This window comes from Plasmodium inui (genome assembly GCF_000524495.1).
Source record: "Plasmodium inui San Antonio 1 unplaced genomic scaffold supercont1.32, whole genome shotgun sequence".
Lineage (NCBI taxonomy): Eukaryota > Apicomplexa > Aconoidasida > Haemosporida > Plasmodiidae > Plasmodium > Plasmodium inui.
The window spans coordinates 46,385-69,932 of NW_008481866.1; the positions used below are offsets into that span (position 1 = coordinate 46,385).

At 49.9% G+C, this 23,548-nt stretch overlaps 7 protein-coding genes across 7 annotated transcripts; 1 reads left to right on the forward strand and 6 right to left on the reverse strand.

Moving 5' to 3' along the window:
* Positions 1-2,248: 2,248 nt before the first annotated feature.
* On the forward strand, positions 2,249-3,465 carry C922_04923 (profilin; the record flags this gene model as incomplete). Its single annotated transcript, XM_008820497.1, has 4 exons — positions 2,249-2,368; positions 2,576-2,689; positions 2,917-3,175; positions 3,404-3,465. The coding sequence occupies 4 exons, from the start codon at positions 2,249-2,251 to the stop codon at positions 3,463-3,465; spliced, it is 555 nt and encodes a 184-aa protein (XP_008818719.1).
* A 638-nt stretch (positions 3,466-4,103) lies between these two features.
* On the reverse strand, positions 4,104-5,708 carry C922_04924 (aspartyl aminopeptidase; the record flags this gene model as incomplete). The annotated part of the gene is made up of 1 exon (XM_008820498.1): positions 4,104-5,708. One exon carries the CDS (start codon positions 5,706-5,708, stop codon positions 4,104-4,106), a length of 1,605 nt encoding a protein of 534 aa, XP_008818720.1.
* Positions 5,709-6,920: 1,212 nt separating this feature from the next.
* Positions 6,921-8,294, reverse strand: C922_04925 (peptide chain release factor 1; the record flags this gene model as incomplete). Its single annotated transcript, XM_008820499.1, has 2 exons — positions 6,921-7,691; positions 7,842-8,294. The coding sequence occupies 2 exons, from the start codon at positions 8,292-8,294 to the stop codon at positions 6,921-6,923; spliced, it is 1,224 nt and encodes a 407-aa protein (XP_008818721.1).
* A 1,164-nt stretch (positions 8,295-9,458) lies between these two features.
* Positions 9,459-11,275, reverse strand: C922_04926 (hypothetical protein; the record flags this gene model as incomplete). The annotated part of the gene is made up of 4 exons (XM_008820500.1): positions 9,459-9,668; positions 9,928-10,586; positions 10,786-10,970; positions 11,109-11,275. 4 exons carry the CDS (start codon positions 11,273-11,275, stop codon positions 9,459-9,461), a joined length of 1,221 nt encoding a protein of 406 aa, XP_008818722.1.
* Positions 11,276-11,826: 551 nt separating this feature from the next.
* On the reverse strand, positions 11,827-16,141 carry C922_04927 (hypothetical protein; the record flags this gene model as incomplete). Its single annotated transcript, XM_008820501.1, has 3 exons — positions 11,827-11,941; positions 12,147-12,506; positions 13,005-16,141. The coding sequence occupies 3 exons, from the start codon at positions 16,139-16,141 to the stop codon at positions 11,827-11,829; spliced, it is 3,612 nt and encodes a 1,203-aa protein (XP_008818723.1).
* A 406-nt stretch (positions 16,142-16,547) lies between these two features.
* On the reverse strand, positions 16,548-20,891 carry C922_04928 (hypothetical protein; the record flags this gene model as incomplete). Its single annotated transcript, XM_008820502.1, has 3 exons — positions 16,548-16,664; positions 16,777-17,078; positions 17,267-20,891. The coding sequence occupies 3 exons, from the start codon at positions 20,889-20,891 to the stop codon at positions 16,548-16,550; spliced, it is 4,044 nt and encodes a 1,347-aa protein (XP_008818724.1).
* A 1,655-nt stretch (positions 20,892-22,546) lies between these two features.
* On the reverse strand, positions 22,547-23,068 carry C922_04929 (hypothetical protein; the record flags this gene model as incomplete). Its single annotated transcript, XM_008820503.1, has 1 exon — positions 22,547-23,068. One exon carries the CDS (start codon positions 23,066-23,068, stop codon positions 22,547-22,549), a length of 522 nt encoding a protein of 173 aa, XP_008818725.1.
* Positions 23,069-23,548: the final 480 nt, after the last annotated feature.

Genomic DNA, 23,548 nt, shown 5'->3' on the forward strand with positions numbered 1-23,548 from the left:
TAAAAAAAAAAAAAAAAAAAAACGAAGCATATAACAGAACCATACAAGCGTCCGGTCGGATGCAGGGGCACATCTTCACATATGCATGTTTCTCCTTCTCCGCCATAAGGGTTGATGAGGAGAGTCATGTTCCTGTTCCTGTTCATTCTGCGCAGTTTTTTTTTCCTTCTTCTTGGTGCTTGAATTTCACACAACGGAGGCACCTGTTTTTTTTTTTTTTTTCCTTTCCGAGCGCTCGATGATCTATTCCACTTTGCGCCCTCTGGGATAGAAGCTCTTCCCTTTAGCTCATTTGGGCCATTTCAGTGCACCCCTCCCCCCGGAATCTCGCTGTGGGATGGTTTGGCCATGTGGTAGTTATTCCTCTCATTAGCTTCCCTTATTGGGAAATTTCTCCTCCCTTTTGTGAGAGACGATTATTCATGAGGAACCACACAAATTGGTCGAAGGTGAGAGGCGATCGGTTCACAGATCGGGGAGGCAACTTCCACTTGGGGAAGCATACAGGTCATGAAGGGACATTCTTATATGTGTGTCATTTGGATCGAATTGCCAAACTAAGGGGGGAAGTCCAAAGGGGATTAAGACCCCATAAGGTGGAACAAATCCCCTCGCGTTACTTTAAGGGGTTCCTTTTTTTTTTTTTTTTTTTTGGGGTCTCACTCTGTCGCCCAGGCTGGAGTGCAGTGGTGTGATCTCAGCTCACTGCAAACTTGGCCTCAGGAAGGTGGGACCAGTTGTGGTTCCTGCTCAGCGGCGGGTGTTGTTTTTCCACTTCGAAATGGTCAAGGGGAGGGGAAGAGAAGGTACGTAGGGCTGTCTTAAGTAAGACCAACAGAAAGGGGTGCGGTCAACAGGACATGCACATGAACATGCGCGTGGGGGATTGGCAATATCGCATTTTACTTTAGTTTTTTTTTTTTTTTTTTATTGCTTTTTCCTGAGAGGCAGTTGAAAGAAATGTTCATTGCAGCGGAGTTGTTTTTCCTCCGTGTTGACGACGCGCGGGGCGGAAATTCAGGTCAAATGAACAGGGACAGCGGTGTGTAACGTCCTCTTTGGGGAGCCAGACAGTTATAACTTTTGTCACTCTTTTGTTGGCGATGAAAAGGATTGTGTGGGGGAAAAATAAGAAGCAAAATCTTTTACTCGTCCTTCTGGGAAAGCGGACCGACCGTTGCCCGGGCGTGCCTTTCACGTCTTTTCACGTCCTCCCGCTTTTGATCGCCTTTTTTTGGCTTCCTCTGGGCGGTTGTCCGTCTTAAAAGTTTCCCCTCCATTTCGTACGCAGTGAGTCTGTCATTTGGCTCCAGGGCTGTGGCACAGTTTGCAGAAGTTAATAATCTCGGGGGGAAGTCACTTCATCTGCGTGGCTGTTTGTTCCCCCTTTGGTAATCCCCCCTCTTGTGATCACCCTTTTTTTTTTTTTTTTTTCCTTTTTCGCCTTTGCGCTGTACCTCCCAGTTGGGACAGGGCAAAGGGAACACAGTAGTATAGTTGCGCATTTTCCACATTCGCCGCCTCTGCCGAATAAAATTATTAACGTAATAGGGGACATGCGTGCTCGAAGAGGAGAGGGTATGTACAGATATGTGTGCTTCCCACTGGGTGTAATTAGCTCTTTTTTTTTTTTTTCAGAGTCGCAAAAAAAAAAAAAAAACATTCAGCTGGTTGGCTCATTACACTGATCCCTTACCTTTCATTACCCTCTGCGTTGATTTAATGCGCCCATCTCGCCATCCTGTGTGACTTTTCCATCCCTTGTTCCTTCTCCATCTTCTGCTCGCGTCCATCCTTTACTGAGCTCCCAGTTGGCAAACCAGTTGAGATATCACCCCAGCTGTGTTCACTTTTCTCCTTTTTGCTCGCCCCCCTTTGGTGTTTCACGTTTGTCGAAGTTTCCTCTTGTTCACACGTTTGTGCTTTTTACACGTTTGTGCTTTTTACACGTTTGTGCTTTTTACACGTTTGTGCTTTTTACACGTTTGCGCTTTTTACACGTTTGCGCTTTTTACACGTTTGTGCTTTTGATACGCCTTCCCTGTTCTTTGCCTGACTCTGCCCTTTGTTTTTCCCCTTTTCCTCACTCTGCGTCGTACTCGCCTCGCATTTTCGGCACTGCACGAAATTTAAAAAAAAAACGAGCAGGGAAGAATGGGGGAAGAATACTCATGGGACAGCTATTTGAACGATCGACTGTTGGCCACGAACCAGGTGTCGGCTGCGGGATTGGCCTCGGTAAGGCGAGATGATTAGCAGTCTGATCAGAAGTCTGATTAACAGTCTGATTAGCAGTCTGATTAGCAGTCTGATTAGCAGTCTGATTAGCAGTGTGATGAGCAGCAATTGTGAGAGCGCACGATTCGGTGTGAGTTCCACAGCTGCTCTCGTATCGGATGTGTGAGATCCGCGCGCCTCCCCGGGCAGTTGCCAAAAAGAGGAAGCAGGCTACACAGTGTAAACGTGTGAACATATACGCATGCTTATTTACACCTGTGCGAGGGAGCGTGTCCGTGGTACGATGTATGACTGAGCCCCTTGGCGTAACCCCCCCCGTCTCGTTTACCCCCCGCAGGAGGAAGACGGAGTTGTGTACGCTTGCGTGGCGCAAGAAGATGAAAACAACCCCGATTTTGATAAGTGGACCCTCTTCTACAAGGAGGACTACGAGATTGAGGTGGAGGATGAGGTAGGCAAACGGGGAGTCATATATGGCTCTCCCCACAGAGGGGTGTGTATGAATGCGATGTGCTAAAACATAGAGCAGTTGCGTCATATGAGGAGTACGCGGTGGCGCAAATGGTGCACAAATCACTTACGTGTCAGAGACTGCATTCGTGTGCCGATTCTAGTATGCTTCACCAACGTGGCGATTATACTATGCTTCACCTGCGTGGCGTGCCCTCTTCCCCTCAGGATGGAACCAAAAGCAAAAAAACGATTAACGAAGGACAGACGCTTCTGACCGTCTTCAAGGAGGGCTGGGCACCCGACGGAGTCTGGCTAGGAGGAACCAAGTACCAGTTTATAAACATCGAGAGGGATCTGGAATTCGAAGGCTACACCTTCGATGTGGCGACGTGCGCGAAGCTGAAGGGCGGGCTCCACCTGATTAAAGTCCCCGGGGGGAATATCCTCGTTGTGCTTTACGACGAGGAGAAGGAGCATGACCGAGGTAGGATGCGCACCGGGGCGATTGAGCAGGAGAGCGGTTTAGCAGGAGAGCGGTTCAGCAGGCGAGCGGTTGAGCTGCCCAGAGGAGTGACAACCCACTTCACCGGTGCAGTGGGCACAGCTTCCCTTCGGTCACTCACCTCGCCACGTATCACATGACGCACTACACCACGCGCTACACCACACCCCGCACACCTTCTCCCTTACGCTGCACCTTCCATCCCCGCAGGAAACTCCAAAGTTGCCGCCCTGACCTTTTCGAAGGAGTTGGCGGAGAGCGGCGGTCAGTAGTGGGAAGAACCCAGTTGGTCAAGCAGGAGGGTCCCGCAACAAGAGCGTCAACCAGTAGGAACGCCCAGGAGGAGGAGAGACCCTATGCAGTGAGGCTCAGGCTCAGTTCGCAGATGATTCATGTGTACAAAAGGAACCTTGCGGGGTCAATGTTTGACACATGCCCCCTTCTCGCCACGATGATGGCGAGATACTCCACTGAGTTTTAATCAGACGGGTTCGGATAGTGAGCAGCAGGATTGCTTGGCACCTGTTTTGCTCCCCGTTTTTTCGCCTTTTTTTTTCGCCTTCTTTTTTGGCACTCTTTTCCTTTTCGCCGCTCGACACCTCCAACCAGACATTGCTTTACAATTCAATGCACGTTTCATTTTTACGGAACTTGGTGATGGGAGGAGGGGGGAAGGGTAACAGTGCCCCGATCGGAGGAGCGTTTTAAGTTGGACCTGTTTATTGGGCGGGGAAGAGGGGGGACCCAAAAGGGCATGCAAAAAAGAAAAAAAAACACGGCGTAGAATCTCAGGGTAAGATCGCAGGGTAAGATCGCAGGGTAGCATAGCACGGTAACATCGCAGGGCAACATCGCAGGGTAACATCCCACGGTGGAAACATCCAGGCGGGGGGGGTTCCTCCCAGTGGCGCTACCCATCGGGGACGCAGGAGGCGTGCACGTGACTGTAGTAGCTGTAGAAGGCTAAGATGCCCTTCACCAAGTAGTACACATCCCGCACAGCGGCTATCTCCCTTATCGAATGCATGGCTAGCTGAGGAATGCCAATGTCAATACCCGGCATGGAAAGGTTCGAAGCAACCATAGAACCAACGGTACTACCACAGGGGGTATCATTCTTCACCATAAAGTTCTGGTATTTTATTTTCTCATTGTAGTTGGAAGCAAACAATTCGAAGGTCCTCTTTAGTAAGCAGGTGTAGTAAGGCGAGGTGACGTAGTTTTTATTGGTATTATATTTGATGGCAATTCCTTCGTGAAAAAATAACTGGTGGTCTGTCTGCACCGTTTCTGGATAATTGGGGTGACTACAGTGTGCCATGTCGACATTAAGAAGGAGTGACCTGTTCATGAGACTCCCATACAGCTCGTCAATAGAGGGAGGAGAACAGGGGGGGGTGGTCTCTCCTACCTGGGATGAGCAGATGGCAGTTAGAATTCGTTTGATAAAATTTTGCGTAAAGTAGGACTGCGCGCCGACTTCGCTGAGAGAGCCTATTTCTTCGTGATCGTAACCGATGCAGATGTACAGGTTTTCGTGTGCCCCAGGGGGGAGGATTGCTGAGGAGGGAGAAGAAACAGAGGCTATTGCTGGGGCTGCTGACCCCTTTAGAATGTCTATCATCTCCGCGAACGCCTCAAAGACGCAATAGGAACCTAAGAGATTATCAAATCTCGCCCCTTCGATGAACTCTTCGTACGCCCCGGTGAAGCAGGGCTGATTTACATCCATTAAGCATAACTCGAAATCGAGGATGTCTTTCTCCTGGCACTGCAATTCTTTAGCCAGTGTGTAGAGGAGTGGGGACGAGTTAGGGTTTTCCTGGTGGGAGTGGCAGCTGGGGGAGGCATCATCTGTGTGGAGACGCTTCTCCGGTACTTTCTGCGCGTCAACAGCGTCTTCCATAGGGAAATTCCCGCCCCGCTTCTGCTCCCCCTTCACTAACTGATCATACAGGACGGTGGACAGAATCGGCTTCAAATGACTTTCGTAATTTACCTTGACTGAAAATTCAAACCTGGTCCTGCTCTGCAGGTGGATGGCAAGGCTGGGAAGGAACAAGACAGATCTGTTAATCTGGATCAGTTTCTCCACGAGTTTGTCGTCTTTCTTGTATACTACCTGACCAGACAAGCCTAAGCTTCGATCGAACCATGTGTGCCATAATCCGGATCCGTAGCACTCCACGTTTAATTGATTTAACTTACTCTTAACAGTGTTGTTGTTTGGAGATATCTTCAAACAGCAGGAGTCGATATGACCAATCGAGATGAGAATGGAGCCTTTTTCAATGTTAAAATCCTTCCCAATGAAGAAGCCACATATGTTTCGGCTCTGCTTACTGAATACGTAGCCTTCATTTTTTCGTAGGTCCCATTTTTCTCCCTCTTGGATTCTCTTGAATCCCTTTTCCTCTAGCTTCTCGCGTAGGTTTTTGCAGGCCAGGAAGTTGCTTCCGCTCTTTTTTATGAACTTCACGGCTCCCTGCGCGTACTCACGCGCCTTCTTTTCCATGGCGCTGTGCTGCGGTTCGAATGGCGATTCTCCAGCGCCGCCTTCGCAATTTTAGGCGGACCCGTAGCTGGGTAACACAGTAGAGGGGTAAATCTCTAAGTGGGTAGCCTCCGAACTGGGTTGCCTTCCTAACTGGGTAACCCTGTATGTTTCACCAGCTAGAATAAGTGGAAGTGAAATTTCTGAACTGTTCATAACTTTTTCAAAAAAAAAAAAAAAAAGAAAGGAAGGAAAAAAGAAAGGAACAAAGAAACCCCTCTGCGTGGTGGGATTGCCTAAATTGAGAAGCACCTTAGAGGGTGTGAAGCGGGATAAGCTAGGTTGCGGGCAAGCTACTTGGTGATGACCGCTTTGTGATGGTCGTTCCGTCCCGCCCATATTTTTCATGGACTTCCCCAATCGCGAGAGGTCAACCGCTGTCCTGGTCACCGTACCATGCACAGCGTGTATCGCGCAAATACGGCGAGGCTCCGTGTGGTGAGGATCGTTTAGCTGAACCGAATATTCCTCCCCCCACCAAATAATGCACACATAATGGGGAAGTTTAGCGACTAGTTCACGGTGTAACGACTCGTCTCCCTTCACATGACACAAAAAAAAAAAAGAAAAAAAAAAAACAGAGACGAGGCCCCGCAAGTCGACGAGGAGGCACAGGACGCCTCGCACAATGGCCCACTACCAGTTCGACGGGCAAAAATGAGGACGAAAAAAAAAAGATGGAAAAAACAGATGGGAAAGATATTCACTACTGCTCACCAGTGCTCCTCAGTGGGACACCCGTCCCCCGCGGAGGAAACCACTAAATGTCCCTCTCTGTCTCACTCCTCACTGTACCCCCTAGCCCCACCCGTTTTGGAAAATCAATTCTTGTGCAGCATCGACGGAACGTGTGCCTAGAACTGCCTGGTGGGATTCCCACTCCGCGGAAGTCAAATGGGGTAAGCTTCGACATGGGAGGATCTTATCAAATGCTGACTTGAGGCGGTAGGAGCGAGATCGTGCACCTTTGGTCGTTCTTAACCTCTGGTCATTGTGGGTGATCTCCCCCCCACCCCCAAAGCGTAGACATTCCCATCATCCGTACAATTAAGAGGCAGAGCAACACACGCAGGTATGCATCTATATATATGTGTAACCATGTGGGGTGGTGGGAGAGAAACTCCCGGGGGGGCTTCAACCCAATGGCGTCGCACCAGGCCCCACCACGCCACGTCACTCTTGCGTGCGATCCAAGATGAAGCGCAACGCCTCGTCGACGAGATGTTCATAGAACACCTGCCTGTGGTGATCGACGAGGCGAACGAGGCCATCGCCCCTGAAGAAGAGGTCAATTCCAGGATACTGCACATTGCTGAGATGATCAGTAATGAAATCGCTTACAAAATTGTAGGTTCGTATTTTCTCACTTCTATCTCCGGTCATCTTATTACTTCTCTTGTACTGAAAAAAAAACTCCATCTCCTGCTGGTAGTAAAAGGAGAAGAGTTTGGTCTTGAGTGCCTCTATGGCCATGCTCCTGTTTTGTATTTGACTGGAAGTTTTCTGTACTTCCACAGATATGTTGGTTGGCTTGTGGAGAACCTTCACACAAGTCTCATTTTTATTAACGCTTTGTCCTCCCGCACCTCCAGATCTCTTCGTTTCAATTAAGAGATCACTTTTTTTTAGGTCCATTTTTTTTTCGATTTTCTTTCTTAAGCTTTCCTCATCAGATACGAATACGACAGATGTGGACGTTTGGATTTTTTTACTATTCACTGGTACTCGCTGTACTCGATGGATGCCATTCTCTTGGACGAAGTGCTCATAGACGCGTTCTCCCTTAATCACTGCGACGATGCTTCTGTGGCCGTCCTTGGCATCGTCACTTTCTCCTCTGATGAGGCTGCACTGGAAGTCCTTCAGTTTGCAAAAATGCTCATACATGCTGAGCAGGTCGTTGCAGAACAGCTTGGCTTCGAGGCCCCCCACGCCGGGGGTGATCTGAGGGGGTGGGGAGGGCACATAATGGTAGGCATAGATAGACGCTGGGGAGGGCACATAATGGTAGGCATAGATAGACGCTATGGAGGAGACTTAATGCGTAGGCATACATGTCGGTGAGGACATTTTTTGAAAGCACGAGTGCCCCACCTCCACCTTCACCTCTTCCGTGTCCAAGTGATGCTCCGTGTTGACGACGCTCTTGTAGAAGTCAAGCACATCCTGCAGCAGCATGGTTCCCACATCTTGGATGGTACGAAGGAGCTGCCTGATATCATCGTCTGCGTCGATAAGGGAGGAGGACTGCACCTGCTGGATGGTGTTGTCCGGGTTGTGCCCCCCGTCGATGAGGCCACTCTCCTGGAAGAGCTCCGCATACACATCTAAGTCGTCATGGAGAGTCTTCAATATTTTGGACCGTTCCTGAATTTTGGTAATCTTCTGATGGGTTCTGCCATCCCCTGTCCTTAAAACGGTTCTTTTGGCTAGTTGTATGAGGAGCTTCTGTTGACGGTTCGTTAGTTCGGTCGGGATGGAAGAGAAGAATCTGCTGTTGCTCCGCGGGAGGAAGTACCTGGATGCAGTGCTCAGTGGCTTGCTCATTGGGTTACTCGATCGGGGGGGTCACGGGGAGGAACTGCCTCCTTATGCATGCTGCGATGTGCTGCAGGGGGGGGCGGCGGAGGGGAAGAAGTAGAAGGGGAGGAAGAAGTAGAAAAAGAAGTAGAAGAAGAACTAGAAGAAGAATGAGAAGAACTCATGTCAGTTTTCCCATTACTTCTCCGCCCTTACACATGAATCGCGGGGCGCTCGAAGGATGGCTTACCTCCAGGATGGAGAGAAAGATGGCCTGACTTGGAAAGGAGTTCTTGGGCTCTGCACAGAGGAAATGACCTTATCTCGTGTGCGTAGCTCCTCCAGGGAGGGGAATACCGGGGTGGCCAACGAGTAAGTCATCGCGGTAACCCTTCCGTTTAGAGCTTTTCCTCTGTTTGGAGGCGAGTTCACTCGTCGGTGCAGTTCGGCACGGGTCAGCCCAGTTCGACACACTTATGACTCCCACGTGTAGTTTCTTAGTTTTTTTTTTTTTTTTTTCTTTACTTGGCTTCCAGAGGATCTCCCCGTGGGTCCCCCAGGCAACGGCCCTCGTGCGACACATCCAGCTTGACACGTATTGCCTGACCATTGGGGGGCAGATCCACGCGACGGGGAGGTTGGAAAAATAAATGAGGACGTTATGTTGGTAGCCTAGGAAGAAGGGTCCGGCGGGTTTCCTTCCTGGGGCTTTCACTTCCGGAGTGGTCCTCGCCCGGAGGGTGTTTTCGCGGGTCGTCTCGTTTATCTGAGATGGAGGGCGGCGAAGCGGTAAGGCGGTGAATCGCCAAAGCGGTGGAGTGTAATTGGGCAGATGTGGTGCGGGATGGCTCCTTCTAGTGCTCCGAGCATACGCACCAGACAAAGATACGAGTGGTAAATGGCCAAGCAGGAAATCATCGTGAAGAAGAAAAACAGCACGAGGAGGAGCACCACCAGCCAGGCAAAGAACCACCTGAGAAGCGGCAGATGTGGAGGAACGGATAACCAAATGGGACATCGAAATGGGACATCCAAATGGGCGCTTTAGCTTTTCATGGGAAGAGGCCTCCACAGAGAGACAACACCCCCCGGTGCTGGTCTCATCTGGGCGGCAACCACGCCGTGTGTATGTCCCTCCTTGCATTGCTCCTCCCCTTGCTCCACCCATTCCTCTTACGTATGCACCTCGCCTCAAACGAACCCATTTTCTCCAAAGAGCATCCCTAAGAGGACCCTGGAGATTAACCTCAGTGCGTGAAAAACCGTCATGGCTTCAAAGACGAGGTACACTAAGTAAGAGGCTCTGTTGTTTTCTGCAACGCAGTTATTAATCCATGGACAGTGGTGATCGAATGTGCGGACGCACCTGTGGCAGGCGTTGCAATGCTTACTCCGCAGAATCTGCCGATGGGGTACGAGAAAGGGTAATAAGAAGGAGGGTCATAAGAAAGAGGCTCATAAGAAAGAGACTCATAAGAAAGAGGATTCATTTGATTTGTGGGTAGGATACACTGTAAGCGCAGCGGTAAAGAAAAGGAGACTATACTAACAGCGGGGACCCTCCTAGGAACCGCCTCGAGAGAAACCACGGTAAGAGGTGTCACCGTAAAAGTCGGCACCTTCAGAGTTGCCGCCGCAGGAGTTGCCACCCTTCGCTTACCTGCACAACGCCGCACACATAGCAGTAAGAGAGTGGCGTACCATACTGGTACATCTCACCACCGCGCACGCGAAAGATTGTAGACGGCTTCATTTTAACATCCATGGAGCATATGATTGTCGTGCCTTTACGTGGATCCCTTATCGTTTTCTTCACGTAAGTTGATCCCGCATGGTACTCTCCAGCGTTGCATCCCACGTGGTGTAGTTGTGTCACAGAAAGAAGAGAAAGCACAGAGAGAACAGAAAGGGGTTTGTACTTGGAGGGGCCCCTCTCATTCACTCTTGCTCTGATCCCAATGGGGGTAATCAGACGGAGGTTATACCAGGGGGGGCTTCTCAATCGGGGGGTTCTCAATTGGAGGCTTCCCAATCGGAGGTGAACTCTTCGCCCGGCTTGGGGATGAGACTTCTCTTCAAATTTGACGACCTCTCTTCTGCTCTCTCGACATGCGTCCCTCGTTTGGTTTGTGGAGGAGAGGAAATCCTCATCGGGTTGGTCCAGGCTGTGTGGGAGGTTTTGGCGCTTGTCTGGGCGGTCTCGGTCGTCTCGGTGGACGCATCGCATGGTGGCACCCTTCTGTCTTTTCCGTACTCTCCTCTCTGTAATGACTCTGCTGTAGTCCTTGTGGTGAATAATCGTTAGGCTGTCCAGCTCGCCTGCATTTGGGAGAAGTGGCGGGATGAGTCCTCAATGCAAGTTTCTCTAGAAGGCTACTATGCTGATAAGAAAGAAAAAAAAAATGTCCACTCGGTTAGACATATGAGGTTGGGATAGAAACCCAACAAAACATACACCTGATAGTTTGTCTTCCCTCATGGGATATACCACCACCACCCCTCTCTCCTCTTGTCTAACCATCGGTACTGACTGTCTCGGAGGACAACGAATCCGATGATGTTATTTCATCATGTGTGATGGAAGAAGCTTTTGGTACATCTTTCCTTTTGTCATGTTCCCCGGTGCGTTCACTTAAGGTAGCTTTGAATGCAGCTCTCTCATCATTGGGTACGTATGCTAGGGGGCAACATTTTAGATAACCGCTGCGAGGGGAGAAGGAAGAGCGTTTTGGGAGGGCCATATGGTAAGCAAGAGGGGTGGAAGATGCACTTGACACGATACCGTTTTGAAGAAGATCGTTCGATTAGCTGCTCTCTCCTCTCGCTCGGTCTGGTTCGTACGGGTCGCACAGGGATGAGATGGCATAGAGCAGGAAGGATGCGGCGTAGAGGAAGAAGAAGCAGGTTCGCCCGTCGTCGAGAAGCTGTCCCGTGCGCACCAAATGAGTCAGGGTGGCTAGGACGGCGAGCTTAAGCGATACGACCGCGAAAGGTAGGAGGTTCTTCATCGTGAGGGGTGGATTGAGCAAGAGGATCTTGCGAAGGACACTCCTGTGTGTGTAGTCAACGTTTAGGGCTGAGAAAAAAGTCCCCCTGAGACACCATTTTGATTTGCTTTCCCCTTTTTCCCCCTTCTCACGTGAAGCTATGATTTAGCAGGTTGGTGTGCATGCGGCGAAGGGGGCGTGTGCGTGAGTGGCCGAATGGCAGCATGACAGCATGCCTGGCATATAAGCATCCGTGACGCATTATTCATTCATTGGATCGCCCGTTCATTGAATCATTCATTCACTGAATCGTTCATTCATTTATTTTTTTATTTATTATTTTTATTTTTTTTTCCCCTTGGGGAGAGTTCATTTGGAAGCGTTGGTCCAGGCGGCATGTTCAGCCTTGGTCGCGCGGGCTACACCGCTGCGCAGGAGGTGTGCAATGGGGCAGCAACAAAAAAAAAAAAAGGAAGCAAGGGGAGCGGCAAGAGGAGCGGTAAGGGGGCTGACTAGGGAGTCAAACGGGGCCGTAATATGCGCAACGAAGGGAGGACCGCGTGCAGCCCCCATCAGTCCGCCCTCTTAAAAAATTGCGCCTCGGTGGCGGCGATCCCTTGTCTGACAGGCTCATTCTCCTCGTACTCGAGGCACCTGGATGTCTTTTCGTTCTTCGTTATCATGAATCTGTGAAGGGGGGGAAGTGGTGCACGGAAGAAGCGATGAACGGGGCAGGCGATGGACGGGGAAGGCGATGGACGGGGAAGGCGATGGACGGGGCAGGCGATGGACGGGGCAGGCGATGGACGGGGGAAGCAATAAACAGGAGATGCGATAAACCGGGGAAGCGGTTTGCACGGGAGCTTCTCTCCGACGCGCTCATCGGACGAACCTCAAGACGGCGTCCTGCAAAGAAAGCTTCCTTTTAATTTCGTGAATCAACGAGGGGTACATTTGAAAGGAAAACAAGACATAGTAAGCCTCCATCTGTTTCTTGATTGGCCTGACTAATCTCCTCTTCCCTAGATAAACGGCTTTAAATTTTTCTCCATCGACGAGCTTCAGCTCATACATATATTCTGCAATTTTCTTTTTAATCTCACTTATGGTGTAATTACAGGAGAAGAGGAGGTCGACGTTGTAGCTGCTTTGGGGAGACAATACAGATTTGAAGATGTTTATTGGACCTTTGTGTGTGACCTTCTTGAATCGCCGGAGTAGTAGTTTGTAGATGTAATCATTTAGGGACCCCCTGAGTTGGAAGTGGGTACGTCGTCCTCTTCCTTGGGTTGCAATAGGGCATGCCGTGTGGTGTGCCGTGTTGGGGTAGCTGCTCCGGTTGCTAACTCGACCGACCCGTGCTGCGATGAATGCCCACCCCCCTGCCGCTCCTATTAGATGACGCACGGGGGAGACTCCCAGGGCCGCGCGATGATGGGGTCGGCGAGCGAAAAGGGGGGTTTGCAAGGTGGTGATGAAGGCGGCGAGGAGAAGTGAAAGGGGGCGCATAGGAGGTGGTAGCGGTGGGGAAGCGGTGAAGAAGAGGTGAGGAAGCGGTGAAGAAGCGGTGATGAAGCGATGAGGAAGGCGCGCGAGGATGACAGAAAAAAAAAAAAAAAACACAGAAAAGGCTACAGTGAAGTGAACAAGCGAGAGGAAATTAACCTGCGGGAGGCATGAGGAGGTAAGTTCTTGCATCACAGTTTCCTCTTGGCAGGCCCGGTGCGGCACGGTGTTTACGGCGGCTCACCGCGCATACAGAAACGGTGCAAAGAGCTCCGCATTTTTTAAGTGATACAATTTTAGCCGCTGCGATAACATCCGAATAAGGCGCAGGTCCTTGATGTGCACCCCTAGGAGTTCCCCTCGCGGACCTGCCACTGCCGCTGCCTGGTTCGCGCGGATCTCGGCAGGGAGCTTCCCGTGGAGCAGTGCCAAATACTCGTTAAGGTAGTCGGGCATGTGGCCCACCTTGCAGTGGCAGAGGATTAAACTGACCCACTCTGAAACAGTGAAACAATCTCGGAGGTTCTTCGTTCGCTTAATGAGAAGGTACAGAGCGTCGAAGAGGTGGAGACAACAGGCTTCGTACAAGGGAGGGTAGTCATCACCGAAGAGGGGGACGCACATGCTCTTCATTAGCTTAACTGCGACGTTTAATATGTTGAGGGTGTTGCGAAGAAATGGCTTCTTCTCACCTCGGGTGAGCTCTCCGATGAGTGACATGAACCAACTGGATGGTCTTCTCACCTTCGAATAAACGGCTTGCATCTCTTCTTGGATAATGGAAAGGGCAGTAGTGCCGTCCGATAATACGTGTGGAGTGTTGCCCCGTTGGATTACTAGCATTTTTTGGAACCCCTCAGAGGAGATAAGCACATCATAGAACTCATGAAGAGTCTTAGTGAAATCAACCTGATGGGGGACAACCTCCTCTTTGGTCTTTCCCTGCCATGGGGACTGTGCAGCTTTGTCTTCTGTCTCCATTTTGGAACACACAATGAGGACGCGTATAAGGACATGGTGTAGTATAATAGCGGGAAAATGAGTGGCGAAGAGAGTCTTCCCCCCTTGCTGATTGGTATACTTGAGGAGTGTCTTCAATGTTAAGTGCAAGTCGCACATGTCGTAGGTGGTGATGTGCCTCTGTATCTGTCTGACTAAGTGGAGTAGCATCTCACCCTGAGTTGGGGGTGCCTTCCCCAGGTAGAACACGACCGCCATGATGTCCTTCTTGCTTAGCTGTGTTAAATTATGAGTGGTCGTTTTAGTGAGGAGTCGGGCGAAGGCCTCGTCGTGGAAGTTAAGCTGCGCGTAGAGGCTACACATATTGAAGAGGTGCCTCCGGTTGGCCAGCAGGAGGGGACACTGCGGGGTTTGCGATATGACTAGCGATCTGACTTTCGATCTGACTTTCGATCCATGTGGATACTCACTTTCTGCCGTGTGTACCTCGCTGAATGAGTGCCCACCCGAGGGAGCACCCACACCATTCGCGTCTGTTTCCTTCCACCTCCGCACCACCTCCGCGTTTATCATCCGAATGGGGGGGTCGCGATCGCTCCTTTTCATGGCCCACATCCTCCCTGCGCAGAAGCATCCAAGCAGAGAGACCAAAGTGTTGGTATAAACCAGGGAGGAGTAGAATTTCAAAATGAAGTGCCAAAAATGGTAGTACACAGAAAGGGCACTAACGAGGAAGTCTCTTCGGGGCAACCTTTCTCCATTTATGACATTTAGGAGGAGCCTAAAAGATAAGACATGACTGTAGATCCTCCTGTTAAAGTGATCACAGGTGATAGAATCGCTAGCTAGTATTTTCAACGACAGCGTCTTTAAGCAGCTCACGATGTCCATAACGTTTTGACTTAAAACAAAATCCATGTTTATTTTGTCCGACTTGTATAGTTTGGAGAACTCATCGGGGAAGTAACTCCACATGAAGAGAAAGGGGCAACTCCCATTGGGGGAACTCCCATGGGGTGAACTCCCATTGGGGGAAGTAGCATTGGATGAGTTCCCTTCTCGGTAAGCATAGGATGTTGGTCCTTTTTGCACATTCTGAGAGGGGACTCCTCCCAGATGTGCCTCTTCACTACATATGTGTTGTCGTCTGTTTGAGGAGGCCTGTCCCCCTTGTGAAGACTCCTCCCACTTTGGTCTCCAAAACAGGTGGAGGTAAATGTGCACGGTGGCTGTGCTTAGCGTGCGGCGGAGGTGGTCGCGGCTAATGGGGTATCCATCGTCAGGATGTTCCTCAGCGGGTTTAGAAGCCGATTTCGCAGCCGATTTCGCAGCATCTTCCTGAGCAGCCTCTTTTGGGAACCCCCTCCCCCGGAGGTCGAAGCGGTTTAGAGCCTCCGCGTACTTCTTCACAAACAGCGCGATACTAACAAAGTGGTGCACGTCCAAGTGCACCTCCGAGTAGAATCGCCCGATTCGGTTCAAGTCCATGCGGTTCAGATCGATATGCCTAGTTACCACGACCCCTGGGTGGGGCTCCGCCTCGACATGACGATGTTTATCTGTCCGGTGATGCCCCTCCTTGACAGGACGATGATTACCCTCAGGGTGACGCTCCGCAGGGGGCCTTACACGAAGTGCGGTTGAGGCGAAGAGGTAATTAACCACCTCCAGGTAGAACACGCTCAGCAGATCGATCTCTTCATTGGAGCTTCTTAGTCTTATATAATGCTTGTTAATCACTGTAAGAACTTCCACCAACATTTGGCTGCCTACGTGTCTGTTGGAAGGGTCGTTTTGAGTTTTCCTGACCCCCCATTGGGTGGGTGTCCCTTCTGGGACTTGACCCCTTTGGCCGCCCCTCCCAACATGGCTTAGGTACCTCCTATTCAGTTGGACAAAGGAATTGACCACTCTGGAGAGGAGCTCCCTGCAGTGGTTCTCCTGCCCGTCGTAGTCGAGCAGGCACAGCGCATTCAGCAGGTATGTGCAGCTTCGGATGGTTTCCTCTGAAGGGTCCCCCTTTGCATGGAACTGCTTCAAGAGGGCTTCGACGAAGGAGCGCACGTGCAGCTGGCTCGTTCGCGAAAAGTGGTGCAGCGCAGTCAGCGACGTGGTTGCCGTAGTTGACGCAGTTCGCGCAGTTCGCGGCGTCGATAACTGCGTGCGTGTCAGCGGAGGAGATCCCTTTCCAGCCTGGGTCTGGCCATCTCTCCTCCCGTGCTGCTTATGAACCAGACGTCTCACCTGGTCGCTCAAGTCATTCAGGAAGGAACACAGCGCTGACAGAGGGTACACAACATCGTCGTCGCCCAAGTGCCCATCACGCTGCCTTTCCAAAATGATGTTCAAAATCTGTTTCACTTTGTTTTCCCTTTTTCTTTTAACTATGTTGTTGATGCAGTTTAAAAAAAAATGTTTCATCGTATGGTTGAATGCAGAGTCCGCGTGGTGTATGCAAAGTGGGGGATGCAGGGAGGCGCTCACACTGGGTTTGGCACGCTTCTTGGCAGGATCCCTGGCACCCCCCTTCGCACTGGCATTACCACTCGCATGGTTAAAACTGGCACAAGTAAACTTTTCACGTGAACTCTCTTTTTTTTTCACTAAGGAATATATTTACTTCGCTTCAACTTTGCACGGTCAGGCGCCAAAGGGGGTCGCGCAAAGAGGGGTACGAAAACGGGGCACGCAACTGGGGCACGCAACTGGGGCACGCAAATGGGGCATGCGAACGTGTAACACAAAGGGGTCGCCCAAACGGGTCGCGCAAATTTCCACGTCGACGAGTCTCCCGCTGCGTGCCGGGCGACTCTTGCCCGCCTTGCGCTCAGCTGGAAAAGAGCTGCAGGATGCTGCTGAACCCGTTGTTGTGGCAGATCTGCATGAACACGGGGTTGTACAGGTTTTGCTTCAGTTCCAGGTTGATGTTGACGTCGCGCAGGACCTGCGGGGGGGGGGGGCGGCGGAAAGGAGGTTATCCGTAAAGAGGTGATCCAAACGTTGCACATAAGTGGGCGCATCAGCACCCGCTTCTACACTCGCCTGCTCCTCCTCACCGTTTCGTTAATATTATCGCTGTTAATCATCTGCAGCTTGACGTAGGTGACCTCGAAGTTCTTATCTAGCTCGTCTTTCTGAACATCCTGATGATGGACTTTGGTCTTCTTCAAAACGAGTTCGTTGTTTGTGATGTTTTGATTGAGGAGACTCAGTATATCCACGACGAAGGGCTCTCCTCGTATCTTCTCATTGCTCATTATCTTGGTCAAGGCGAGGAAGATGATGATCTTTTCGTTCACATTGATGAGCTTGTCCAGGATGGGCATATAGAGATTCTTCAGCACGTTGAAGATGAGGCCTGCGGTGGGGGAGCGGCGAGGATGGGAGGTGGCTATGATAGGAGGTGGCTTAGATGGGAGGTGGATTCTCATCCCTGTAAGCGCGTTTAGGCGCCGTGTGCCGCGTTAATGACCCGGCGAGCCGGTACACAACTGTTCCGCAGATGCTCCGCGGCGGTGCTAGGCCAGATGGCGACGATGCACTCACCCGCGTGTATCTGCTCCACCGTGTCGACGAAGAGGGACACGTCCGTCTTGAGGACCAACACAGAGAGGGCGTGCACGACTTTAATCTTGATGATGTCATTCTTGTATTGCTGCAGAAACGTGAAGAGTAAGACAAAAAGGGGCTTCAAGAACGTTTTATAGGCTTCCACAGGGAGGTACGTAAAAATGATGAGGATGATTTGAAACGAATCCGTTGAGAGCTTCTTATTAGACAAGCAGTAATGGTAAATATTAAACAATTGCTGCATGTTGCTCTTAATGATTTCCTCAAAGAGGTGGTGTTTTTTAAAAAAACTACGTAATACGCAAATTATTCCATTCACATTGCCAACGGTGCTTTTCCATAAATCCATCTCGTATAGGTTACTCAATATCTTCATGTGAATCTTCTGGATAGTAAATGTATTGTCTACTATGATGGAGAGAATCTGAAATATGTAAGGTATAAAATCGTGTACATACATCTGTAGAATCTGAGAGAACGTGGAGATAACGACTTCCTCCACTTGCTGAATGTTATTGATATTTTGCGATTTGTATATTAAGGAGATGATAAGAGTGAGGAGCTCAAATAGGTAGTGATTAAAAAGAGGATTATGGGAATCGTTAATAATCGTTTTGATGGTGTTATCCAGGATGATTAGAAGGGGGAGATATAGATTGGCTAGCTTCTCCGGGCAGAGGAGGAAGATTCTCATAATAGTAATGAGGATGTATTCATTTAAAACCTTCACGTGGACATGATACTTGAGGAGAAACAACAACCTGGTGAGCGTCTTCGATAAAGAGTTGGTGAAGATGGCTTGCACGAGGTCGCTAGTGATCTGCTGATTTAAAATGCGATTCATGCAAAGACAAGCGTAGCAGTATATCATAACTTTGTCCGTGAAGAGCAGGTGGTGTAGGAAGGTGAACACGTCCAATGCGTTGTTCGACCCGATGCAGAGGCTTCTATTGTTCAGGAGGAACTTGAGGATGGAGAGGAGGTAAATGGTATTTTTTTTACTGAACAGGTCTTCATTGGAGAGCCACACGGATTTGTGTTGATTAGCGGCGGAGCCTCCTTGTACGCGTTGTCCCACTCCGGCGTGTGATACTCCCGTGTGTGCTACCCCACTGGCGGAGTTCGTTCCGGGCCGACTGGAGAAGTCGTAATCGTGGATGCCGTAGCAGAGGGCGTCCACATCCGGGTACTTCATCTTCGCCGTCATAACGAATTCTTTAAGAATATGTTGCACGTTTTGCTCATAAAAGTTTTGTGCCAAGTTTACCTGACCAAGACAGGTGATTAGTTGTATTTTGTACTCTAAATTGCAGGCCTCGTAAAAGGGGTCATTTTTATCAATCCCGACATGGTGGGGGGTTCCAAACTGGTTCTGATTTTGGCTTTGGTTTTGCATCTGCGTGGAGTTGGAGGCGCCTGTCGAAATCCCTCCTCCTGCCGCTGCTCCTGCTGCGCCTCCTCCTTCATTGGACGACGTGGCAGAAGGGCTAAAGAACATGAGAGAGTCCCTTGCGAAGATCCTAACCTCCAGCATGGGAAAGCAAGCGTCGAAGTAGTTATCACAGAGTGTTTTCAAAAAATAGGTAGCCGCGGATCGGACGGAAAAGGAGTTAACCTTGTTTAGGTCATTCCTAAAGTAGTCCAGATCAGCATCTAGGATTTCCTCTATATCGATTCGTTTCAGTCGGATGTGATGTAGAACCCGTTCGATAATTTTGTGCAGAAACTGCTTATCTTTGTATGGGTTCGATTCATTTTTGTTCAGGTTCATGTGATGAATGAGCTTGATGGTGGAAGCAAGGCAGTTGTAATTGTGACACAACAAATTCCTGTCATTCTCGGAGTAGAGGACCTGGGTCAGAGAGAACACGAGTTTCACGATGTATTTCTTGGACTCATCTTGATATCTCTCCGAAATGATTTTGATAACGTCCACTAACATCACTTTGCACTTTAGAACGTTTTGCAGAAAGTTGGAGTTCAGCTTGGACAATTCTTGCGGGGTTAGTTGCGGCGGGGCGAACTGAGCAGAGCGGCTATGCGGTGGGGAGGAGGAAATGGAGGCCGCGCCGTAGGAGGAAGTCCCACCCGCATTGTAGGACGCGCCGCCTTGGCCGTACAACACCTCCATGCAGCGGACGAAATTTCCCACCATGCCAATATCGTAGAGAAGCATGTTGTTAAAGATGTTAAAGAGGACTTCAAAGTTGTCCTCAAAGTACTCAGGAAGGTCCACTCCAATGATAGCATAAAATATTTTCAAATATACGTGCATGTTTTGTAGGAGATAGTTCATGGCTAGGAAGCAGTTACTTATCTGGAGGTACACTTGGCTGGGTTTCAGTTCTGTTCTTCCTCCTGCAAGCAGCGCGTTCGGACCCCCCCCTGCCACGTTTAACTTCTCTGCAAGGTACCCACTACTCTCAGAGAACTTCCCATACAGATACACGAAGTAGAGAGTAAGGGGAAATTCAATGTGAGTGAGGATGATCTTCAAATCATACTTAGACACATAGTCATTGTTTTTGTATTTTTTTACAATCTTTCTGACTATTTTCATGGCGATGAACTTTTTTCGAAGGAGGGTAGTGTTTATGTGATGATTGGAAGAGTGTGCCATGGCCGTGGCGAGTGGCACGAGCTTTACATTCCCGTTGTAGTCATTAGCGATGGTTCCCTTTCCTGGGAAATCGAATTGTGGACTTCCCATCCCGCCGCCAACCACGTTAACAGCATTGTCTACACTAACCGCGCTAACCACGTTAACTACGCTAAGCATATTGGGGAGACCAGCCAGGCCACCCCCAGGCAATCCGTACAGGGTGCAATCGCTGAGCAGGAACAAGCTGTGCCTGTCGTTCGTCTTGTATACTCTCTTAGTATTGTTTATATAGTTAACAATGTCATCATTGAGAGACTTGTTTCGACAACAAATGACGTTTTTAATCTCCTCCATATTTGACACAAACTTTGGATACTGAACGAAGAAGTTGTCCTGGGTTAGGCCCTCCATTATTTCCTTGTTCCTTACGTACAGCATGATACAATCGATGATCTTTGCTGTGTCGTCCACCTTCTTCCTCTCATCGCTGTGCAGTAGCTGCACCACGCTGTCTGCTCCGCCATCGCTAATGTAGAGAGTGATCAAATAAAACAGGAGGTAATCATAATCGTCACAGATGCTAAACTTGAACAAGTAAAGTAAGATCTCATAGAAATATCGGTCCAGACTTTGTATGTCTTCATTGTTCACGTCCAGAAGGAAGTGCATGCAGAAGTGCTTGATCTGTATGCTCAAGTCTGGACTCAGCTCTAGACTCTCCAGGTTACTGTGGACGCTTTTTTTTACGAAGTTTTTTATGCTTATCAGGACGGCTATTTTTACATTCCTGTTTAGCACTTCATCGTAGAGGTTTTTTTTCTGGTTTTTCTCATCATATGGGTACATGACAAACTTGAGGAGCAGCCGGATGTAGCTCTCCCGATTGGGGTCCTCGTACAGCGCCGTGATCTTCGCCTCGCTCTGCTTTATGTCCTCGAAGTTGCTCGACACGCTCCGCGCGAACACCGTCAGGAGCTCTCTCTCGAGTTTCTCCTCCATTGCGAGACAAGCGGCGTTAGTAGAATTAGCCAGGTTAGGAGCGTCTGCGCAGTCAGAGGTGTAGGCGGTAGTGGAAGTGCCCGTTGCGGTTGCTCTCTCGCGTAGCTCTTCCGGCCGCGCGGGTTGCTCACTAAGACGATTGCTTCGGGTGTTATCTTGCAATGATAACCTGGGGTGACTACCTCAACTACCTCAGGTGATACGTTGCGGGGCTACGTTCTGGGGGTACGTTCCGGGGGTGTACTACCCCTTAGCTCCCGCTCGGCCACACACAAGCGCGCGCCCGCGAATGCATGTTACGCGTCCCTCCGGGGGGCGGCGGAAGCGCGGGGGAGAATCAACGATGGGAAGAAGCAACGAGGGGAAGAAGTAAAGAGGCGAAGAAGTTGCGAAGAAGTAAAGAGGGGAAGAAGAAGCAACAAAGGGACGAACTGCAAAGGCGAGAAAAAAAAAAAAAGTTTCCCAAGAGGGATCCTCTTTTTATGCATAAAAGGATTACCACACTTTGTTCATTTTGTATGAAAAATGGGACTAGCTTTTTTTTTTCCGTTTTTATTTCCTTTTTTTTTGCCTTTTTTTTTTCTTCTTTTTTGCCTGAACAGGTCATACTTTTTTTTTACGTGCCCTATGGCGTGAGTGGGCAAGGCGGCAATTGGAGGGAAGCGAGTTGCGAGTCCCTATTCGCGAACAGTGAAGAGAGTATAAGAAGGAAACACCGATGGGGGAGGAGAAAGAAAAAGTCACCAGTGGGTACGTGCACAAATTGGTTATTGGGGAAAACTCCGAAGGGCGGGGGTGCTCCAAACTGGTAACCGACCTTTGGGCTAAAATGCGGAGGCGCTGGGGAAACAGTGATGATGCATTTTCCCATTGATGGGCATACTGTTCCTGAGCGACGATCCAACTTTAACATGTTTGAAGTGAACAGGTGAGGTGTGTTTTCTGTGCTGGGTTTACGCCCATTGGGTGTGGGGGATTGAGAAAAGGAGAGTGACCCCCCTTTGGGAACACCTCGTAAAGCGCCAAACAGTTTCATTCGCGTAAGTTGGGTGAACATTTTTTTTTTTCTTTTTTTTTTTTCTCCTCCTCCCAAATGTACGTGAAATTTCGCCACAAAAGTAGCGTTAGAGCTTCCCTTTCCGTTTCCCCTTTTTAAAAGTCATGCGGTTCGACGATGCATGTATTCATAAAGGTATGTCCACGCAGGTACCTTCGCGAATTGCAACCGTGGGGAGGGAGTGTCCCCGGCTTGAGTGAATGCGTCCAGCAGAGAGGTGACTAGATTGAGCCTTAGAGAGCAGCGAATGAAGTAGAGTACAGACGTGGGTGTGTCAGGCGCGCTAGGGGTGCGGACAATGCGGAGGATACGGAGGATGCCGAGCGGGGTGATCTACATCCGTGTCTACCGGAGAACCCTCTCATGAACGAACGCTACGAGCGAATCGACGCGCAGAGGGGAGCCTACTCAGGAAAGTTGCCCATCATACAATAACTTCATCCTTAATTCTGCATAAACGGGGTGCGCTGCGCGGATGTTTACCTCTGGGCAAGGCAACCAACGAGTTGATGAGGCAGTCAGGGGGGGGAAGAAACAGAAGGGGAGGCAGCAAAGGAAGGAGATGCAGGGGACGTACGGCCGGATACGCCCCCATTTGTCACTTCCTGGGGATGGTAAAACTCTCGGACAGGTTCGCCAAATGAATGTTGCGACTCTTCTGATTCATGTACTGGAAGAGGCAGTCGAGGAATCGCGCAATCGTTTCGTCTTTCTGGTGTTTTTTTATGGCAAGTAGTGGGTTCTTCAAATAGTCTCCCATAAAGGTTGAGACTTTCTCACTTTCTACGAGTGTCTTAAAATGCGAGTTGGTGCTGATGATTGCACTAATTTCGTCGCTGTTTAAAATGACGTTGCTGTACTTTTGGGCCACGTAATTAGTGGCCTCCTCTTTCTTCTCCTTCATATGTTCCTTTCTTTGTTTGGCCTCTTCGTATGGGCTTGGACCCGTCTGCTTCATGATCATCTTGCTGGGCTGATTACTCCCTTGGGGTGGCTGAAGTTTCAATTCATTATGGGGTCGTTCCTTCGCTTCATCCTGGCTTCTTCTCTTGTCCGTTTTTTTTATTTTCTCCAGTGGGGGGGGAAGGATGTCAAAGGTGGGGCCCTTCTTCCCGTCCATTTTTGCATAAGGGGGGTAGTCGATTCGAGAAATTCCAGCGATTCGAGACATTCCAGCGGTTCAGGCCATTCGAGCAATTCAGGTGATCCGCTTTGCGTTGTGGGAAGGCCGGAGGGATCGCGGCGGACTCCTCGTTTGGCGTGCACCCCGTGCAACCACTGTGCAGCTGCCCTTGTTAACAACGCACATGCAGGGCTGTTTAGCCCGACGCGAGCTATCGCGCTAATGGGTGAGGCCCTCCACCGACCGACGCCCCCCCAAAATGAGTTTTCTCTATGGCTCCTCTAATATGGTGGTTGACGCCGAAGTGGACAGCACCTGCCACTACGATGAGACACTCCCCTTCCGTGAGAAAATTGCGTTTCTTCTCGGTGAGCCCAAGTTGGGACTTCTTCATTAGGTGTTCCTACTCCAGTGGTTATACTGCCTCGAGTGGGGGAAGCCTCCACAGTGAAGGAGAAAAAAAAAAAAAAAAAAAAA